General features: G+C 37.2%; 4 protein-coding genes and 1 long non-coding RNA gene across 7 annotated transcripts in view; 3 read left to right on the forward strand and 2 right to left on the reverse strand.

Annotated features, from left to right (window-relative positions):
• The window catches only part of LOC111778541 (MADS-box protein 04g005320-like), a 26,459-nt gene extending 17,271 nt beyond the window's left edge, over positions 1 to 9,188 (forward strand). Inside the window, exons 3-6 of the mRNA XM_023658438.1 lie at positions 4,761 to 4,842; positions 4,918 to 4,982; positions 5,064 to 5,163; positions 8,841 to 9,188. Of these exons, the coding sequence (XP_023514206.1) occupies positions 4,761 to 4,842; positions 4,918 to 4,982; positions 5,064 to 5,163; positions 8,841 to 8,918 (325 nt within the window). The 3' untranslated portion in view covers positions 8,919 to 9,188. The remainder of the gene's footprint in view (positions 1 to 4,760; positions 4,843 to 4,917; positions 4,983 to 5,063; positions 5,164 to 8,840) is intronic.
• LOC111778542 overlaps positions 1 to 11,592 on the reverse strand; it is a 16,903-nt gene extending 5,311 nt beyond the window's left edge. The window contains exons 1-3 of one of the 3 annotated variants that reach the window (XR_002812561.1): positions 11,110 to 11,592; positions 10,813 to 10,894; positions 8,931 to 9,017 (exon numbers count right to left, since the gene is read on the reverse strand). This is a non-coding gene — a long non-coding RNA (uncharacterized LOC111778542). Of the gene's footprint in view, positions 1 to 8,930; positions 9,032 to 10,812; positions 10,895 to 11,109 lie in introns of those variants that run through there. The other 2 variants (XR_002812563.1, XR_002812562.1) reach the window with 2 other exon arrangements.
• A 1,252-nt stretch (positions 11,593 to 12,844) lies between these two features.
• Positions 12,845 to 15,203, forward strand: LOC111779335. The gene is made up of 2 exons (XM_023659476.1): positions 12,845 to 13,719; positions 14,868 to 15,203. Exons 1-2 carry the CDS (start codon positions 13,326 to 13,328, stop codon positions 14,882 to 14,884), a joined length of 411 nt encoding a protein of 136 aa, XP_023515244.1. The 5' UTR covers positions 12,845 to 13,325; the 3' UTR covers positions 14,885 to 15,203.
• Positions 15,204 to 15,984: 781 nt separating this feature from the next.
• Positions 15,985 to 16,239, reverse strand: LOC111778105. Its single transcript, XM_023657759.1, has one exon. The coding sequence runs from the start codon at positions 16,192 to 16,194 to the stop codon at positions 15,985 to 15,987; it is 210 nt and encodes a 69-aa protein (XP_023513527.1). The 5' UTR covers positions 16,195 to 16,239.
• A 2,122-nt stretch (positions 16,240 to 18,361) lies between these two features.
• The window catches only part of LOC111778575 (calmodulin-binding transcription activator 4-like), a 14,656-nt gene continuing 12,668 nt past the window's right edge, over positions 18,362 to 20,349 (forward strand). Inside the window, exons 1-3 of the mRNA XM_023658486.1 lie at positions 18,362 to 18,703; positions 19,285 to 19,410; positions 19,525 to 19,640. Coding sequence (XP_023514254.1) covers positions 18,694 to 18,703; positions 19,285 to 19,410; positions 19,525 to 19,640 — 252 coding nt within the window. The 5' untranslated portion in view covers positions 18,362 to 18,693. The remainder of the gene's footprint in view (positions 18,704 to 19,284; positions 19,411 to 19,524; positions 19,641 to 20,349) is intronic.

Raw genomic sequence — 20,349 nt, forward strand, 5'->3', positions numbered from 1 at the left:
CCCCCGCCCCGAAACGTCGAATGAAATAGGTCACCGAGTTCTCTTTCAACAACCCTTCTGATATGATAGGTAAGCTTGTCTGTAACACCATTGGGCTTCTACACTAATTTGCACTTTAGCTTGGTATCTTGCCCACTCTTAACTGTGTGTTATGTTACACCATCCTCCTTGATTGCCATGGTAAAACTTCTCCCGACCCTTGACATGGTTGAGCAGCAACATTTATGTATCGCCATTACCCTTGTCCGCAACATGGGAGTTACAACTTATTCTTTCTTAATATGATTGACATAATTAAGCATCTATCCGTCCGTTTAAATATATTTTTTTAATAATTGTCTATTCTCTAAGTACTTTTAGAGTTTAGAAGTGACTATTTTTTTTCATAATTGTCTATGACCGTACTTTTCAAATTTAGAAACACAAACATGTATATGATATGACACAGTACTTTTCAAATTTAGAAACACAAACATGTATATGATATGACACAGACACTATGACATGGCAATTTATAAAAGTGTTGGCATGTTTAACCCCAAAAAAGGAAGTTAACCTAAGCCTTTCCCCAAGTATTCTTTCCCTCTCCCCATTTTTATTCAATCTCCCTCCCTCTACTTACTTCGATGGACTTCGTCGGCCTCAAGTAACATTGTCATTCTATTGCCAACTACTTAATTTGGTCAGGTTGAGGATAAAGAACTAAATTTCTTGTCTCCTTCAATAAATCTAAGATATATCATCTTTGAGAAATCACTTTCATATATACAATAAAAAATGAAATTTTGTTATATTATCAACTTGACATCGACCATTGGTATCAAATGCAAATCTGATGAAAACTGTAGTATTTCCATGAGGAAGCCTGGTAACATGTATTTTCTTTGTGCTCCTTATATTATTCAAAGTGGCATTCCTATTTTTTGCATATTTCCTAATCGTTGTCACACATATCTGAGACTATAATTGAATGTAGGAGAGGCAAATACCCCAACAGACTTACTAGCAAGGGAATTAACAAGCCTACCAAACTACTAGCAACAATAGTCATAAAAGTAAAAAAAAAAAGTGTGCGTTCCTGTGCTAATGTGGCAGAATTGAAGCATGTAGATAGGTTGGTAGTTGTTAGTATGGGCATGATGTAGAAACATATTATGCGTTATAGGGCACTCGTATGATAGGTGTTAGGTAATGAGCATTAGGGTCATATAATAGCACGCAAATGAAAAAATAAGATGCAAAATGAACATAGCAATTGGGCATTCAACACATGATAAACAAGGGTGGGGCATACTTGGAATGACTCTTACCTAGGAGAAAATCATTTGAGTGAGAAAAATGTATCTTAGAAAGACAATTGGCTTGGATAGCAAAGATCGAGAGCATTTGTGGTCTTTACAACATTCACAAAGTAATCCCTTCAACAAAGACCAGGAAAATAGTCTCTTATGTATTTGTATTGTCTTAGTCAAAATTCTTCCTTCCCCAACTTTGAATGCACTTTGAATGCTCATTGGAGGAGGAAAGAAGTTTATCAATGGCCATGGAAACAAAAGAGATGAAAATTCCTCCTACGTCCATAACATAGCAAGAGGAGTTTATAGAGTGACCATGAAGATGGATAAGGATATTGAGAAGTAAGGAGTATTATTCCTTCTTTCTCCAATCTTTACGCCACTAGTCGTCTCAAGACCAAGTAAATACTTTTAGTAAACTCTTAACGAGGATCTATGATCATGAAGGTACGTGTATGATCATGAAGGTACGTGTGAGACCAATGTGTGCCTGGTCACAAGCTTATATAACATTATTTATATGCTAAAATCTTGGCAGATAGTTGAAGAAAGCTCTCCCTAGCACCATTTCTAGTTTTCATGGGCCTCATTGTTGGAAGGAAAATTTTAGACAAGCTAATGGGACCATCTAGGATTATAAGCAAAGAAAGAATGGGTGATTTTCAAGATTAATTTTGACAAAAGATTATGACAATGTGGAGTGAAACTTCGAAGTGATTTTCAGTACCAGCCTGAGGCTACCGTTAGCAAATATTGTCCACTTTGGCCTGTTATGTATCGTTGTCAGTCTCACGATTCTAAAACGCGTCTGTTGGGGAATGGTTTCCACACCTTTATAAGGAATGTTGCATTCCCCTCTCCAATCGATGTGGGATCTCATAATCCACCCCCCCTTGGGGGCCAGCGTTATCGCTAGCACACTTCCCGGTTTCTGGCTATGACCCGTTACGTATCGCCATTAGCTTCAAGGTTTTAAAACGCATCTATTAGGGAGGGGTTTTCACGCCCTTTAGGAATGTTTCGTTCCCTTCTCCAACCGATGTGGGATCTCACAATTCATCCCCTTTGGGGGTCTGTGTTCTCGTTGGCACAATGCTCGGTGTCTAGTTTTGATACATTTGTAACGGCCCGAGGCCACTTCTAGCCGATATTTTCCGTTTTAGCCATTGCGTACCGCTGTCAGCCTCAAGATTTTAAAACGCATCTGTTGGGAAAAAGTTTCCACACCCTTATGAAGAATGTTTTGTTCCTCTCTCCAACCGATACGGGATCTCACATTTTCAAGGTTGATTTTGACAAAACTCATGATCTTGTTGACAAAATCTTCGGGAAGAAGGGTTTGGACGAAAATGGAGATCTTCCATTTGAGATTGCATTAGGTCTACAAATTTCTCCATCTATTCTCAACTAAAAGCCTGTGTAAGATTTTTGCTTCTAATGGGGCTTAAGCAAGGGAGCCCTTTTGCCCTTTTTCTTTTTACCTAATGGTGGATGTTTGTAGTAGTAGGTTAGTGTCGCTTCGAGAGAAGGGATTCAAGGTGAGAAAAGAGTTAGTTCACTTGCCTCATCTCTTCTTCTATTCAAGATTGGAAAATTCCTCTAGGAACCTTCATCGTTCTTTTTCCTTTGAAGCAATCTCTAGGCTTAAGGTTAATGGGGGTAGAAGTTTCATATTTGGCCTTTAATTGTTGTCCTTCTAAGCTATGTTTTGGGACGTCTTTGGTCGAGTGTAAGGTGGGTCATAGCTTAAAAGGACTTTGGGACGTCTTTGGTCGAGTGTAAGGTGGGTCATAGCTTAAAAGGACAACTAACGCCAAATATGAAACTTCTGCCCCCATTAATTTTAAGTATGTTCTGGGGCTTCTTTGGTTGCGTGTGAGGTGGGTCAGTTTCCCTCCTATATTCTGTTGGGTGATACTCGAGGAGCCAAGTGGAATTTGGAAATGGTTTGCCTTACATGAGAAATGTTTTTTTTTCTTTTTTCCCCTAAAGGAAGGCTTACTCTTTACCCTATCAATGTTGGGTATCTCATCTCTTTTTAGATTGTGGGTTTTAAGGAGTAAGAATATTAAGAGAGTGATAAGAAACTTCTTTGTGGAAAAGGGTGAATGATAAGAAACTTCTATGTGGAAAAGGGTAGATGAGGAGATGGTCCAATCTAGTTAAGTGGAAAAGGGTAGATGAGGAGATGGTCCAATCTAGTTAAGTGGAAAAGGTGATGGTTATGCATGTGGAGTAAGGAGGCCTCGGGATTGAGAGCTTGAGATTATATAGCAAGACCCTGTTGGCTAAATGGTTGCGATGATTCTAAATAGAGTTCAATGCTTTGTGACACAAAGTTATTGTGAGCATGCATGGCCCACACCCTTTCAAGTGAGTCTTAAGTGAGTGACAGATGATGACGCCAAAGGGCCTAATAAAAAGGCCCACACCCTTTCAAGTGAGTCCAAGTGACTGACAGATGATGACGCCAAAGGGCCTAATAAAACTCTTTAGAAAGCTGAGTGTCCAAGGTTTCTCTTCCTCTATTAGGGAGGTACTGAGTGTTTATTATTGGGAAGATTGGTAAGTGGGTGATCAACCCCTTTGTGAATTCTATCTTACCGTTCCCATGTCCCTGTTCATTCTCCTTGGGTTTTAAGTGCCACATTTCTACTAAATAGGAATTATAGATGCAGAACTGTCTCCTTTCTCTTCTCCTTTATCAACATGCGTTTTGAAGAAGGGACCGTGTTTCCTCAAATTCTTCCGAGGGATTCTCTTTTAGTTTTTTTTCATATAATGTGTCCTTCGCCCCAAACCATCTCTATGAATGTTAAAATTTTTAATCTTCCTTTGAGATGTCCCCATAATCCTCATCATTAGTTGTGAGATATTAGTTTGTTCAATCTGTTTCTCTGGTTTCGATGCTAGTTTTGTGTAGCTTATGTTCGGTGTAGAATTGTGGTTGTTATGCTATGATTGAGGTTATAAGAACATTCCTGTACTTGCCTTATCATCTTATATCTGTCTGTGTTATATGAGTAAGGGATTCTTGCTTTTCCTTTGGTCGCCCTTTCTGTATACCCATGACATCTATAAAGGATAGAGTTGAAGATTCTCCTGTCTTCTTACTAATATTTATTTAGGATACCATAAAGATTCTCCCCTGGTGTTCAAGGGATTTTCTTTTTCCAAGTTTGAAGCCAGGGATTTTCTTTTTCCAAGTTTGAAGCCAGGGATTTTCTTTTTCCAAGTTTGAAGCCAGGGATTTTCTTTTTCCAAGTTTGAAGCTAGGGATTTTCTTTTTCCAAGTTTGAAGCTTATATAACGGATATGATTGATAAACCAATTGTATGTTCTTATGGCCAGTGGATATAGATGTATTTCTGTATTAAAGAAATGAGGATAACACTTATAACGGTAGTTACGTGCATCATTTTCTTGGAACCAACTCTTTTATGCACTTCCATAATTGCGATGCAGCTTATTGAATATTATTAAGCGCTACCAAAGCCACTTTGAAGGGAGAAGTCAAAGTCAAAGTCAAAATGAGGTTGATACAAAGGTCAGTGAGCAACTTTTTTAACCTTTTTCTTACAAATATGAACCTCTAATCTTATTTCTGCTGAGTTTTATGCAGGAGCATGAAGAATCTGAAGATACACTCATGGTGTCATTTGGAAAGCTCCTACAAACTATTCAAAGGCAATTTTCTTTCTATATTTGAACTGGTCGTTTTTAGGTATCACAATTGCTCTAGCTTGACTGACGTGTCCTCATTTCCAGTCATGTTGAAGAACCAGATTTCAAAAAGCTCAATGTAAATGATATGGTGCACCTGGAGAATCAACTTGAAGCCTCACTTGACAAAATCAAATCTCAAAGAGTGAGTTCACTTGTTTGGCTAGAATATTCATCTAAGATATTTCCACTTGTCAAGTACACAATACTTCTGGCAGCACCACGTGCATGTCCTGCGGATGTGGCAGATTAGTTGTTTGTTAAATACTTCAAACTACTCGACAAGGAGGATATTCTTAGTGATTGTGGTGCTAGATTTACACGGAGGTTTTGGACTAGCCTACTCTATGCACTAGGTTCCTCTCCATAGCAAATCACCCACTAGCCTCGTGAAAAAATAATCCAATGGTCTTTAGTTGCGATGTCACCATCAACCGTAATGAAGTACCTTGCCTTTATGAGAGTAGCATGACCACAATGAAAACACGTTCAACTATAATTAGGAACCTATCATTTAGAGGTAGCCTCCGATCCGAACAAATTAGATGTGTGGTACTTCCCTACACAGACCCACGGGTGCAAGCGTGGGCCACCAAGCAGGCTCACACACCCCCTGAGCCTGCATGGTCAAGCTAGTTGGTTGTAACCGGCCATCCAGAGGTACATCAACCTCGTAGATCATGCAAAGCATGATAGTCATTATCATCATAGTGTACGCGTCCATACTCATCATAAAAGGGATATGAATTTGGTCCCTATATTTAATCTTAAATCATTCATGCGACACAACCCCAAATATCTTTCACATATTACCCTAACTAACATGCATGCATAAACTTTCATATATTCATCTTCCTAACATACTTAGGGGTTGTGTATCAAAAAAAAAAAAAACTTTTCATTTTCATAATGCAATATGGCATCTCATACATGCATATCATCGTAACACAAGATATCATTATACTATATCACATCATCATACATCTCAGGTCATCATAGCATGTTACATCATCATAACATATCATGGTATCATAGCATGTTCATCATCATAACGTATCATGGTATCATAGCGCATCACATCATCATAACATCATAGCATATCAAATCATCATAACATATTATAGCATTAACATACATCATATCAACATACATGACACATGCAGTGGTCACTGGACACGTGCCATCATACATAACACAAGTCTTCCGACCAAGCCAATAGTAAGACCACTTACTTGGTTGGCCTAGGCCGAAGTTACCATGACACCTTGATGCTTGATGCTGGTTTAACGTTGCTCTCTGAAATAATTAAATCTAATTTTTCATAAAATAATTTAAACTGACTAAAAGGTAGTTATCCTAACCTTAAGCCCTTTCAAAGAGCTAAAACTAATAGAAAAAAGTCCGAGTATATCAAACCCAGGCCAAATCAACCAAAATGCCAGCCTGAAGAGTGTGTTTTGATTGGTTTCAAACCGTTCAAGTGGGATGATGACATGAAGCAAGAGACCTCCCTTTTATAGTAGAGGTCAAACTTAAGTGATGTGGGACAATTTCCCTTCCTCTTCTTTCAAAGTTAGTGACCGAACAACATACTCTATGTCCTTAAGAGGTAACAAAAGGACACACACGAGGAAGAAGGTGTGCAACTGCTTATCATTTCGTTGGTGACAAGTAGAAAATGGGCTTAACTTGAGACAACTTGGAGAAAGCTGCATGTAAAATTGAATGAAATACTCAAACAAGGGAAGACGACCTTGGACTTCAAGGTAGAAGCACAGTTTAGGTGAGATTGCATATGTGGAATAAACTATGCGACAAGCGTGCACAAAGTGCACAAAAGCCTTAGTGTTGAGGTATGACAGACCCTTTGAAGTGATCAAACAAGTGCCCAATGTGGCTTATCATCTGAAACTTCCCAACAAGTTGAAAGTTGACCAGGATCAAAACAAGTAAGGTGAGTTCCAACTATGATTAAAAAGTGGTTTGAGAGGAAGATTGAGAAAATCCTTGGCCATTAAACAATTGTCAACGGACTGATTACTTGGTAAAATGGAAAGGCGAAGATGACAGAGAGCTTTCTTGGGATAGAGATGTGACACTGACAATTTGAAGACTAGATATGAGTGCTAGTTAAGGATAGATCCAATGAAGGCATCAACAAGCTCAAGGGAAGGAGGTTTGTTAGGAGATCTCGATCTTGAAACATGCGAGATGGGACTTACATGAGTTAGTGACACGGTGTGTGGGGCAACACACTAAAGAGCAAAAGACAAGGCGGACAAGTACACAAAGGCGGTAAGGGACTAAACATACCTTGGATGTTGATGGGTGGTCGGCAATCCACGATCGTGAAGGGGCATGGTTACCATCCTTCTTAGCACACAATCATTGTTGGCGAGTAGGCAGGAAGACATGCACGACAAAACAAGGCAAAAGCAAGAAGACATGGCAAACATGAAGTATGAAACTCCCATGAGCTGACAGCAATATGACATGAACACATGGTACAAAACATGCGTGCACACAAAGAATCTCATAGGTATGCGCATACGCACATCCAGATGCATAGGCTCACATGCTTAAGCCTAACGTAACGTGCAAGGAGGATTGAACGGCAATCCGGCAAGCAAAGCACTATTAATGGGCTCATTAATAGGGGTAGACCGTTCACAAGGAGGATTAACAAAGGCATCTGATTCCCCAAGTTTTTGGAGTAATAAAGACAATTCCTCTTTTTCATAACTCAAGCACGCATAATTCCCAACCTTTATGGAGATTTTCTCTATCCTGTCCTCATCTTTACATGGTCATATGCTTTGAGGTATCTGATCTTTGTGTTCAAGCCATTCACAAAGTTCCTTTCCTGCTCTAAGTTAGGCACGTTTGGTAATAACGGTTCCCTAGATGAAAAACTCAAAAAGGGAAGATACCTAAAATAGTTCTACCCTGAAAAATGCTTGTACATGGTTCCTTCAAGTTCAGATAAGTTCTTCTGTACCCACCTAAATCATGCTCAGGGCTCAAATATAACATTTTACAGCCAACTCCTTCATAAATGGGTGTGCAAAAGAAGAAAAAGAAAAAAGAAAGAACTCTACATTAATTATAGAATGAAAACAGTTCTCTTTTCTCCATCACTGTCAAAATGCCTGACAATCACATTGATATTAGTGGTGATTGTAAATGAGGAAGGGGATGAGAACTAGAAACCACCCAATTCTCAACTTTGTACGGAAACATGCATCCAACGAAGCCCTCCACTACATTTGATCAGCTTCTCAAGCTTGAAGAGGAGTACTAACTACCTGATCCTCAAAGTGTTAACTGACTCTTAAGGCTGCACTTTTCTGGAATTCGTGGACCCGGAGGGTTTCTGAGCAGAAGCTCAAAGCATTCTATAACTAACTACTACTTGATCCTCAAGTGTATTGAATTGACATATAGTTCAGTGGAAATTATAGACTTCTCCATACATGAAATTGAAATCAGTTGGCACATGCTGTAGTATCAGTTACTAAGAAACTCCTAAAAACATAATTTCAGAAAAATAGACGAATATGTAAATATAGGAAGAACACTACCTGATTTTCCAATATGTGGAGTGGTTCCAATGAATGCTTGCTTATGCACTCTTGTTTGGGAATTAAGGGGAATTGTATGAGATTATGCTTCTGCTTTTACTTCATTGTTCTGATTCTAGATGAACAGGGGGATAAAATCCTGATACTAATGATGATTTTCCAGTGAGGAAGCTAATGTTACATTGACTAGCTATCATATTAGCGGGAAAAAAAATTGTAATAGCTATCTTTTTACTTGCAGGTTGAGGCAATGATGGAAAATAGCAGTTGGATAGACAACATGGATATGGCTATCGCCATGGTCGACAGCCAACTTTAATTAGTGAAGTGCCTCGAACAACAATGTGGTTGATAATGTAGTCCCAAATTAAATAAAGAGAAGCTGCACAATTGTATGAGTTCCTAACACCCTGCTAACCTGCAAAAGCAAATCTGCATACTATGTGACATCTGAATTTACATATAATGGTTCTAGCATAATATCAGGTAAAATGACCATGCAGCAGCAAACACTTACTTGATGCTGCATAATTAAATTTTATCCATTAATGCTTGTAATTTTCTCTCTGAATTGATTCCATTAACTTCATTTAGGAAGTCTTCTTGGTGTCAGCCGATGGGGCATTATATTTTTAACACCAGTGAAATAAGAGGTACCCGGAGAAGTTTAGGGATTAAATTTAACTGAGTATTTAGATAGAAAAGAAGGTGATGGGCCAATGGCTTTGATTGTTTCCTGAAAAGAGCTCAAAAACAATTTTGGAACCTTAGAGAAAAAGATCCATTGATGACATGGGTCACTGGTTAGAGATTGTTTGGCCATGAGAATTGGAAGTGTCCCTCGATTGAAGGACTCCAATCGGTTTGAGGTTCCTATGATCTGTCCATCTCTCACCAAAGAGTAATGATGCAACTTAACCTTAAAAGAAAGAGACTAATGCCTCAAATATGTTGTGATGTTCCCTTCTCTACTCATGAAGCCATGATGTTGTGGATTTGGTTGTTCCATATACAAAATGGATTAGGTCAGTTTATTGAAATCCTTGTTGTTTCTAATATGCCATATTGTGTAGTCCGTTCAAGGCAATGACTCTTTATTCACCCTGCTGCTTCAAATCGTGGCTCTTTTTTTTTTTTTTTTTTTTCCCNAGCTCTTTTGTTTTGAGCAGGCTTTGTTATAAAGGGCACCGGGTTCTTCAAAGCACATTTTCCCTGTCTCTAAGGTCACTCGAAGATAATTTTAGAGTTTTACTTCTGCTTAATTATAGAAGCATTAAAGGTCATGAATGGATCCTTAGTGAGTCTAAAGGGAACTAAGATCAATGGCCTATAGGTTCTTGATTGCAAAACTATTTTGAAATAGAAAAGGGAAGCATAAGTGACAGCTACAGTTAACAAATTCTATAAACCTTTGACAAGAAGACCCAAACATTAGCTAAAGAGGACCTTATGTGAACGTTGTATCTATGGAAAAGCAAAAAGAGGGTTCAGTCAGAAAAAGAAACAACTAAAGTCATAATCCAGGCCTGCAGAAGTTCAATCATTGAGTGGAGGCCAATATTACTCAAGGAAAGGAAAGTGTGGATGGATACATGTTCTCAAGACAAGGGATCAAAGCTTTCCCAAGATTCAGATATTGGAAAACACACATGGAATGTTTACTTTCCCTTTTGCTTGTAGTACCTATGTTTCTTGTTTAATTTTTTTTCTTTAAAGAAAAAAATACACAGTAAAATCTTAAAATTTTGGAGTTTTTATCATCAAATTACTGTGATCTGGAAATTTTATTGACATATTAAGTGGTAAAAAAAACATTCGAACACTAAAATTTCTTTTCAGAAATATATTATTGAAATTTTGATTGGCTAATTTATGTTTTTTTTTTTTCTTTTGGTTATGATTGTGTTATTGAATTCCAGTCTTAACTTATAAAAAAAAAAACTCTAGGATAAGGTGTGAGGAACTCCATCCAAACAAAATCCGAAATATTCTGAAAAAAATAATAAACAGAAAGATCTGAAATATCCGTTGAGAATGAACAGTTTAGAAACCAAAGAGAAAGGTAACAAATCCAATGCTAAAACCTACCTTGTAAAACAGATTTATACATCTTCAAGAAGAAGCATATATTTGGTCAAAAAGACACTGTGTGGTTTGGCTTAGGTAAAACTCGATCACAAAAGAAATGGAGAACTAAAATAATATTTACTCACATATCATCGACAGAAACTCGCTGCACACATTAACGTGTAAGCGCGCTCAATGACCGCACATGAATCTCCTGAAAATGAAAGTCTGAAAAACAGAGAAAACAATATTCTAGTTTCTAAGTCGATCTTCGCTAGAACATCACTATACTGTGTTAATCGTCCATGATAGCGGTCCGGCGAAACGTCAAGATTTAAACAATAAGATCATGAAGTAATTGAGAAATCAAGTCTATAATTAACGAGTCGACAAGGAAGAATCACAAAACAGCAATATAATTCAAACTAATCATCAATCATTACCTGGCTCAACGAGATACCACGATCTCCACCGTCAACCACTTCTCACATGCAGTAGCAGAAGGAGCCAATCTGATCATAATAATTAAACAGAGACAAACACAGCCTTCGAAACTACCGCCATCGATCGATCAAACACGAATTGCAGCACTAATGAGAGCAAATCCAAACACGTTTGCTAGACACAATAATATATAATCCGATCGATGCAGCTACAGTTTGAGAACGAAATCGTCTCACCGGAAGATCCATATAATGCTCTTGCCTGTGCGCGATGGCCAATGGAAGAAGAAGCGTATAGAAACAAAAAGCACCGCAACAGCAATCGCAATCGCAATCGCACCGCATGGCGAGCGGTTTGGGCGATCAATGGAAGAATGCCAGGCGGAGGAGAGAGACGAAGAGGAAGGAGAAGATCGAAATGACCGCCAAAGTCGTTTCGGTCTGGTGTTCTTTCCGTGAGCCTCACAGAAACTTTATTTACTCTCCCCCTCTGACAGATCCCTTCCGCTTGTCGAAAAGGTCTATTTTGACTTATACCTCCTTTTTTTTCTCCCTTTAAAACCATTTTTTAAACCTCTTTTATTTATTTATTATATTTTAGTTCGCCAATATTATACAAAAATATATTTTGTTAAACAGTACCCTATATTTTAAGATAATTTAAAAAATAAAATGGATGATAAAAATAATTTAAAACAATACTCTCATTCAAAATTATAGCATCAAGTAACATTCAACATGGTCGTCTGAAACGACTTGGTAGCAAGTATTTTGCAGCTTGTCGATACAACAAAGGAATTATCATCATTTTATTAGGTCATCAAATAGGAATCTATTCGATGAAAAATTCTACCTTTCGTGTTTGACTCAAGTCTTGATTTAGTAGTCATTTTCATAGTCGCCAAGTATAGAGTCCAGAAATGAGTCGGTTTTGTGGAAAATTAAGACTTTTTTTATCCATGTTTTCGTATGCTCTCCCTACCCATTTATTTGAGTGAGACAAAAAGAGAACGGAATTTCGTGAAGCTTACGACAAAATTTTCACAATCTCCGCGAAGTGACTGTCCTTGCTCCAAAGACAGGAACTAAGAGGGAGCTAATGTCCATGTCAATCTTAAAACGACTAGGAATTGTAGAAGCTAGACCCATTAAAAGTCACTTAACAATTGGCATATAAGCCCATAGCTCGACTCACCAAGAAGATCGAAGATGTTTTTATAGAAGTTGTCATTCGAGTTTATTTCATTATCTTGAATTGTGAAGGGTGAGTCTCAATCTAGTGGACATGGATGAGACGGGATGACTTTTCTATTGTCGCCAACCAAACGTGTCTTTATTCCAACCACCGCAAAAGCTCGATACAAAGGGTAGGCTGGTTCGCTTGGAGAGAATCTTTTCTACGATCAGACTTGACCATATCATGCATGACCCGACTCCATAAAATCTGGTAGATATCACGAAGTTAATAATGTGTATTTTAGTTAGCAGGCTCTATGGAATAAGTAATAAGTAATATAAATAAATAAATAAATAAACTGTCAAAAAAACGGCTTAACTACAAAAAGATCATCTAATTAACACATAGTAACTAATATCCTTATTAGGGTTTAGGGTTAGGCATGACTAGTAACGATTTACTTTGGACTAAATTTATAATTAAATAATTTAATTTTGTTGGTAGATAATATCAATTTATCCGTTAATTCATTCTATAATTCTTCACTTTTCTGCTGGATAAGGTCCCATATGATCCGGACGCCTCTAAGTCCCGCTTGACCTGCTCTCCACCGTCTAATCCACGCGTTGTTCTTCTCTGAATTTTCCATTTTTGGCTTCCTCGATTCTCGGTGCGGATAATTTTCCTTTTTCTTTTAGTTTCCTTTCTTTCCATCCAAACAGACTTTAATCCGAGAAAATCCATTAACTGGACTCGGATTCCTTTCGCCGCACCATCTCACAGCCTACTTCTCTCTCTAATTTACTCCCATTTTCCGTTTCCCAGCTCGTTAATCCAACCTTCTCTTTGCACTCTCTTCTGATCAAAGCCGCTATGATTTTCACCACCAAAACCGTTCTGGGATTTCGTTGATTTGATTGGTTCATCGTTTATGGTTAGCCAATCGTCTCGGCTTTAGCGATCTCCGGAGATCGTTTGATTTTGCGCTCTTTGTTGGGGTTTTCTTCTTGTTGTTCTTGTTTCTAGGTGAAGGATAGTGATGATGAGTAGGTCTCAAGAAGATCCGCAATCTGGAGTTGGGGTTTTGCATGAGGTTTCGTCTCTGCTTTTGAAAATTCTCCGATCGCCGCCCCCGCCGGTGCCTTTTTCCGATCATGTTCTGGAATTGTCTTCCGTTATTTCGTCGTCGTCGTCGAGAATTTTGCCTTCGTCGCAGATGACATCGGCTGGATTTGCGTCGCTGCTTTTGGGGATTTCGCTGGCTTTGATGCTCTGTGGATCGGTTACTTTCTTTCTGGGCTTCATCTTGATGCCTTGGATTCTCGTTTTCGCGATGATTTTCTATGTGGTTGGGATCGTTTCTAGCCTCTCGATGTTGGGACGCTCTATGCTTTGTTGTTTAACCGCTCCAATGCCCCGGAAAGATTTCAATGGTGAATTTCTCATCTGCCTCTGTTTCCTTCTTCTATTGGATTTTATTTTTGTTTCATTTCCTTATCTAAATTTTCTTGCTGGATGTTTGTTATCATCAATACTTGCATATTATCTTTATCTCTGAATTCTCTTATGGCTTCTGCTTGTGAAATATTTGTTGTATCTTGTTCATTGCCTTGCCAACTATCTTGTCAATAATTGATGTTTACTTCGTTTCTTGGATTGATATTGGTGCGATCTAACTCAGATCTAACTCTCATTATTAAAGATAAATCCTGAACCTCACGGATCTTGCCCTTTTCTGACATAAGAGTATTGGATTTCACTAAGTCCATTCGTGGGAAATTTTGAACTAGACCATTTGTACTTAGTTCAAAGGGAGCGTAGGCTTCTTCGATAGAAGAGCTTTTTTTGTCTCGGTCCCAATTCAACAATAAACAAGTCCGAACTAATTGAATTCAATTTTCTCTTAGGCTTGTTAGATTTGGTAGGTGTGGCTGTGTGGTAAGGGCTTGAGATGGGGATACCCTCTTAAGATCTGTGGGTTCAAGTTGTTGGAAATATGATAGCACTTTGGAATTTTATGTGAATTAATGAGGTGGGCCGTGAGAATAATTCACAGAATGGGTCTAGATGACCTCGATATTCAATAACTTGTGAACTTTCCTTCCAATAAATTGATGTTTACTTCACCTTCTTGATTTTGCTCTGTGATTTTTCTTAATGAATGCACACGCATATCTAAATCTGAAAGGGAAATTTAGCTGGGCTAGTTCTTTATCAAGTGTAAGAGTGAGAAATATTGCCCATATGTTGGCATTTATTTTCTCGTGCTTCCATCGATGCATTTGAATTCCTTGCAGTCGCCTAGTACGAGCATGCTTGAATGTTTAGGTCAGGTTTTTGGGGGTATTTTTTTGTAAGCATAAAGTGAATTGTGCCTCTGCTTGTGTCCAAAGATTGATGTTTGAAGTTGGTAAAGCAATTTTTTGCGATATCGACGAATTTGATTGTTTTGTGGGCTTGTGTGATCGGTGCTTGTTCTCAACGAAGGCTCGGTTTCTTGTAAATGCGTATGTTCGTGTGACCGGTGCTTAGAATATTGTAGGTTATTGAGTTTGTTTCTTTGTTATTATTGTTGCTGCAGCTTGGAAACAAATGTAAATATGAAGAAACCTTGGTTCAACCAGCAGATAGTTGACTTGTTTGCGAGAGGATGGAGCGCGCGGGGCTTACAGGAGAAACCGAGTAAAGGTGCCCTTGTGAATGAATGGTGCTGCCTCTAGAAACATATAGGCAAGATGAAGTTTGAATTATTTACCACCGTTTGTTGTTTTTTGAGGTTGTGGAGTGACATTGTGTTGTGTATCTTCCTGCTTTTAAGACTTTTTGAGTCCATATGTGTAACTGCCACTGTTTGAAATGCCTGTTAGGCTATAAAACAAAAAGAAATAAAAAATGTCGTAACAATTGTGAAGGTTCATTTTCATGGTGTCCGAGGTTTTGTGATGTCCCATGTTGGTTGGGGAGGAGGAGACCAAAACACCCTTTATAAGTGTGTGGAAACCTTCCCCTAGCAGTCCGTTTTAAAGCTTTGAGGGGAAGCCCGAAAAGGAAAGTCCAAGTAAGACAATATCTGCTAGCGTTGGATTTGGGCCGTTACAGGTTTTGTTTCGAAATCTTGGGCTAGACACTTAGGTATCAGTCTAAATCTACCGCTAGCATCTCCTCTTTGAACTTTCCCTTTCGGGCTTCTTCTCAAGGTTTTCAAAATGGGTTTATTAGGAAGAGGTTTCCACATTCTTATAAAAAATGTTTCGTTCCCCTCTCCAACCGATGTGAGATATCACAATCATTGTTTGGCTTTGCTGGTACTCGTTCCCTTTCTGGTTGATGTGAGATCTCACACTTTTAGAGCTATTTGTTTGTGTAACATCTAACCCCAAGTGCACTAAAATTGTTCAACTTTATGTTCTTTTAGATTAACCATATTCATTCAAGTGGGTTTTGTTAAATGGGTCGAAGGATAAAGTTCAAATCTTATAGAAAAACGTCCATAGCCAAGACAAAGCCTTAAGATAGCACAACTTCGAAATGATGAAGCAAACTATATGTTAGATAACTCAATAATTTTGCTCACGTACTTGAAAACTTGGGACATGGACCGAATATTTAGAACAAACTAATCAAAACGAAGTTGAAGTGACTTTGCATTTGGTGGAAGAATTAGAAACGAACAAACGTAGAGGTGAGGTGAAGCTCGATTAACCAATGTAGAGATGAACCTTGATGGCGAGCAAGAAGACGCAAATGAGACCGAAGTAGAGAAGCGAATGAACGACGATAGCAGCAGCGCTGGTGTGAAAGTTGCCGAACTCCAAGCACCTTCGGTTTCCAGGAAGCTGGAAGAGCAGCCCTGGTGTTAGCAAAACAAACAGAATGACAGCCACAAAAACTGGACCCCAATCTGCCATTTCTCGTTCTTGTTGTGTTCTTTGCTCAATGAAAGTGGTTAACTTCCAAGCACACTTGTGATGTTCAAATCAGTGGTTAGAGCTTTATAGAGAGAAAGAGTGTGAGAAACTTTGGTTGGAAGAAAAGGGAAAATGGGGCGGAGGCTTAGCTCAGTGGAGTTTCTTTGATTCATTCATTCTTCTTTGCTTTGCCATTTTGAGCATCCCATCCCATGTGCTTATTTCAGAATAACTTGCCTTACTCTCCTTCCTATTTGTTCGACACCGGATAGTCTCGGTCATGAAATTTACTGATCATTCCCACTGACCAACACGAGTCCTTCTAATATGTTTTGGTCTTGCTCACATGCATCGTAGGAAAATTCCCACGAGGTCACCCAATGTACTCGGGTCCTTGCTGATTCACACCGGATTCCACGTGCTCCATGCTACTCGGGTCAGAGCGTAAGCTAGATTTAATTGAGATTTTATTGTATTAATTAAAAGTTTAATTATAGTTTTAACTTAGTATTAGAGTGCACATTAAAAGTAATAAATTAAGTAACTAGTCAGATATTTATGTTTTTAATTATAGGGATACTCTTTTTGCTCGGTTTGCTAATTTTGCTGCTTTTTTTATGGGTCTTGGGTCGTGTATGCTAATTAAGCTTTTGACTCTAGTTATTTGTGGTTGCACCTTGCTTGATACGTGATGGTCATTGTAGATTTCAGGTCGACTAGGCTGAGGAAGCTCTAGACGGAGCCGTATGAGGCGAGAGTGTCACGTACGATTCTCTGGAAAAGGTGTGATACTCCGTCTCTCTCTTATATTGTGTCGTTCATCCTCGTAACTAGTGTCTGATGGTCTAAATTTCCAATGAGATATGATCTTGGCATCTTAGCTTCATCATTCGATTTAGCTTCATAGAAAAAACGACAATAAAACTATATTTTTATTGGAATTAAAAATTCAAAACTTAATTTTTTTTTTTTTTTTTTTTAATACTTTTTACTAAACTGTTCAAAAAGTGTTGTATTTTTACAATAAAAAATTTTAAATAATTTTTAATCGGATAGTATATATAATAATAATAATAATAATAATTAAATTAAATTAAAAATCTCAAACACATGTTTGTTTCTTTAGTTTATCCTAAGATCTCATTCTTTATAAATACACAGCTTATTCATATGATGGTGACTTCCTATTATTATCCAATTAATTATTTCATTATAATCCCAATATATTGGACCTTTTATCTTGTCCTTCTCAACTCGTTCAAATCGGACCACTTCAATAATTTTAATTTGGTCCATATAATTTTAAACGTTTTTATTTATTTATTTATTTATTTTTATTTAGAGTACTTTTAATGACCATAAAAATGTTAGGATAGAAAATGAAAGTAAGGTTGTTCGAAAAATAAAAAATAACTAAAATTATTCTTTTTTGTAAATATCATAATTAAATATCAAATAACTCCAAAAATTATATATTTAATTAATTAATATAATCACAATTAAGTCGAATTATTATATATATGTATATACATATTCAGAAAATGAAAGAATTAAAATAAAGCAGTCGAATTTATTTTGTTGAAGTCCAATTTATTTTTTTAAAGATATATATATATATATATATATATATATATATATATAAATAATGTAATACGATTTAAATCGAATTATTATTTTTATATATATACATACATACGTGTATATATATATATATGTATATCTAAAAAAAAAATAGACTACTTTATTTTAATTCTTTCCTTTTCTTAACGTACGTGTGTGTATATATACACAGACGTATGTTCAAAAAATGAAAGAATTAAAATAAAGTAGTCCAATTTTTTTTAGATATATATACGCGTTCATAAAATAAAAAAATTAAAATAAAGTAGTTCAATTTTTATTTTATTTATATACATATATATAATGTAATCACGATTTAAGTCGAATTATTATTATATATAACATTAATAAAGTAGTCTAATTTTTATTTATATATATATATATATATATAAACGATTAAAAAAAAAAAAATAAAGTATTAGAAGTTTTGGGATTAAAATCGGATTTAAAATTAATTTTATATTGGAATTACAGAGAAAATGTGAGAACGGTATTCTGAACAAATGTAACGGTAGCGACCAATAAAAATCCAATTTTATAATTCTAATTCTAGGCTTCGTGTCCACTTCCACTTTTCGATTTTTCCGTGTAAAGGAAACCGAAGTGCACGGGGTGACGGAAGCACCATCTGTGGAATGTGCTAGTCAATTCTCCAGCTCCGATTTCAGCTTGTCGGTGGTCCGGCAAAGTTTCCCGGCGTCGAACCGCCGGCGAAGTTGAAGTTTCCTCTTCGATCTCCTCTCTCCGTCTGCAGTTTTGCTACTCGGAACAGTTGTGTTCCTGCTGCAAAGCTGCAAGTTGAACCTCTTATTTCGGGAGGAATTTGAAATGTTCTTTTCCATTTCTTCTTGCTGAAAGCGCTGACTCGATCTGTTTACGATGAACGTCGGTAAGTAATGGAGTCAATAGTTTCTCCTGTTTTTCTAATTGTGCTCATATTTCCTGATGTCGACATGAATTTTTAGTTAATTGATTGAGTAGGTTTCGCGGAATCTGATTTTAACTAGTATCAGAAGTGTTTGTCGTTGAAATTTAGAAAGTGTATGGTGAATGGTTATTTGGGATGATTGGCTCGTGTTTGATGAAGAGGTTGGTCATATTTCAGTTCTAGTAACATAAGCTGAGTTGTTTCGAGTTGATGCAGAGAAGAGGCGATTGTGAGTAGTTGAAGTCACGTGTTTATCAAAATTCAACCCCCAAGCTTCTGGAATTGGATTGTATTTGAATTAAACTTAGAGATTTTAAGAAACTTGAAATAAACGGTGTTGTTCTTTAAATTAATTTAAGATTATTTACTCTCAGCAGCTTCATTAAGTCTTAGATTATACATATATATAATTTCTTGCGTAGAATAATTAAATATTTGGAAACTTTGATCTGTTGAACTGTAGTTTCTTACGTGTGTCTCGATCCTATTGAATGCTTTTCATTCTCAAAATAATTACAGAAGATTATTTTCTTTTATCTCAGGATATGATATTAATGATCTTTATCGAGAAGCACAAACCCGCTGGCTGAAGCCTCCAGAGGTGTTCTTTATTTTACAGAATTATGAAAAATATCAGCTGACAGAGGAGGCCCCTAAACAGCCAACTAGTAAGTGACCTTATTCACTATATTTTTTCTTTGAGATAACTTGTTGATGGCTTATCATGCTAGACAGTTGTTGTATACCGTTTAGATTATTATTGAACAGTGGATTTGCAACAGGTGGTTCTTTGTTTCTTTTTAACAAGAGAGTACTCCGTTTCTTCCGTAAAGATGGTCATAGCTGGAGGAAAAAAAGGGACGGAAGAACTGTTGGAGAAGCACACGAACGACTTAAGGTTTTGTATGATGCAACCATTCCATTTAAACTCAATTACTCATTTACTTTTCATCCATATGAAAATTCTACTATTTCTCTCCATTTACACTCACCACAACATATCATGACAACAAGCCTGCCACAAGACCCTCTCCTCATCACGAAATGAGGAGTTCATCACAATCTACTCAAACAAAGACAAACAGTTCCTATTACACACCCCAACAATCCCAAACAAACTAAAAAACTGACTCCTGAGAGAAGCAAACTGAAAACTCCAAAAAAAGATGATCAAGATCTTCCTCCTGTTGTCTACAAAGAAACCAAAAAGCAATGCCGCAGGATACGATCGTGGGTGTTGACTCTACCATATAAAGAAACTTGACTTTCTTAGGGAATTTAAGCTTCCTTAAGAGAAGAGAACACTGTGGTCTCTTGAAAGGGAGAAAGGGAACAAAGGATGGAGAAAAATGAACGAGAAGAGACTAAGATCCCAAGCTAGCAAATTCTTTCTCCCTTGACAAACCCTCTAATTGGAAATTATAGAAAGAAGGTCCAGCACCTCCAAAGATTCACACTTAGTGAGGAACCGACCAAGACGAGGGAGTCAAAATAGAAGCAAATGAAGACCCCCTCTTAACAGACAAGTGATAAAGACGCAGAGACAGCGCACAAAGGTGCTTATCTCTTACCCACCAATCCTCCAAAAAAAAAAAAAAAAAAAAAAA

The sequence above is a fragment of the Cucurbita pepo genome, chromosome LG17, assembly GCF_002806865.2.
Source record: "Cucurbita pepo subsp. pepo cultivar mu-cu-16 chromosome LG17, ASM280686v2, whole genome shotgun sequence".
NCBI lineage: Eukaryota > Viridiplantae > Streptophyta > Magnoliopsida > Cucurbitales > Cucurbitaceae > Cucurbita > Cucurbita pepo.

Excerpts from the sequence above, each read along its gene's own strand:
- LOC111778105 (XM_023657759.1), bottom strand. The coding sequence starts at position 16,194 with ATGGCAGATTGGGGTCCAGTTTTTGTGGCTGTCATTCTGTTTGTTTTG.
- LOC111779335 (XM_023659476.1), top strand. The coding sequence starts at position 13,326 with ATGATGAGTAGGTCTCAAGAAGATCCGCAATCTGGAGTTGGGGTTTTG.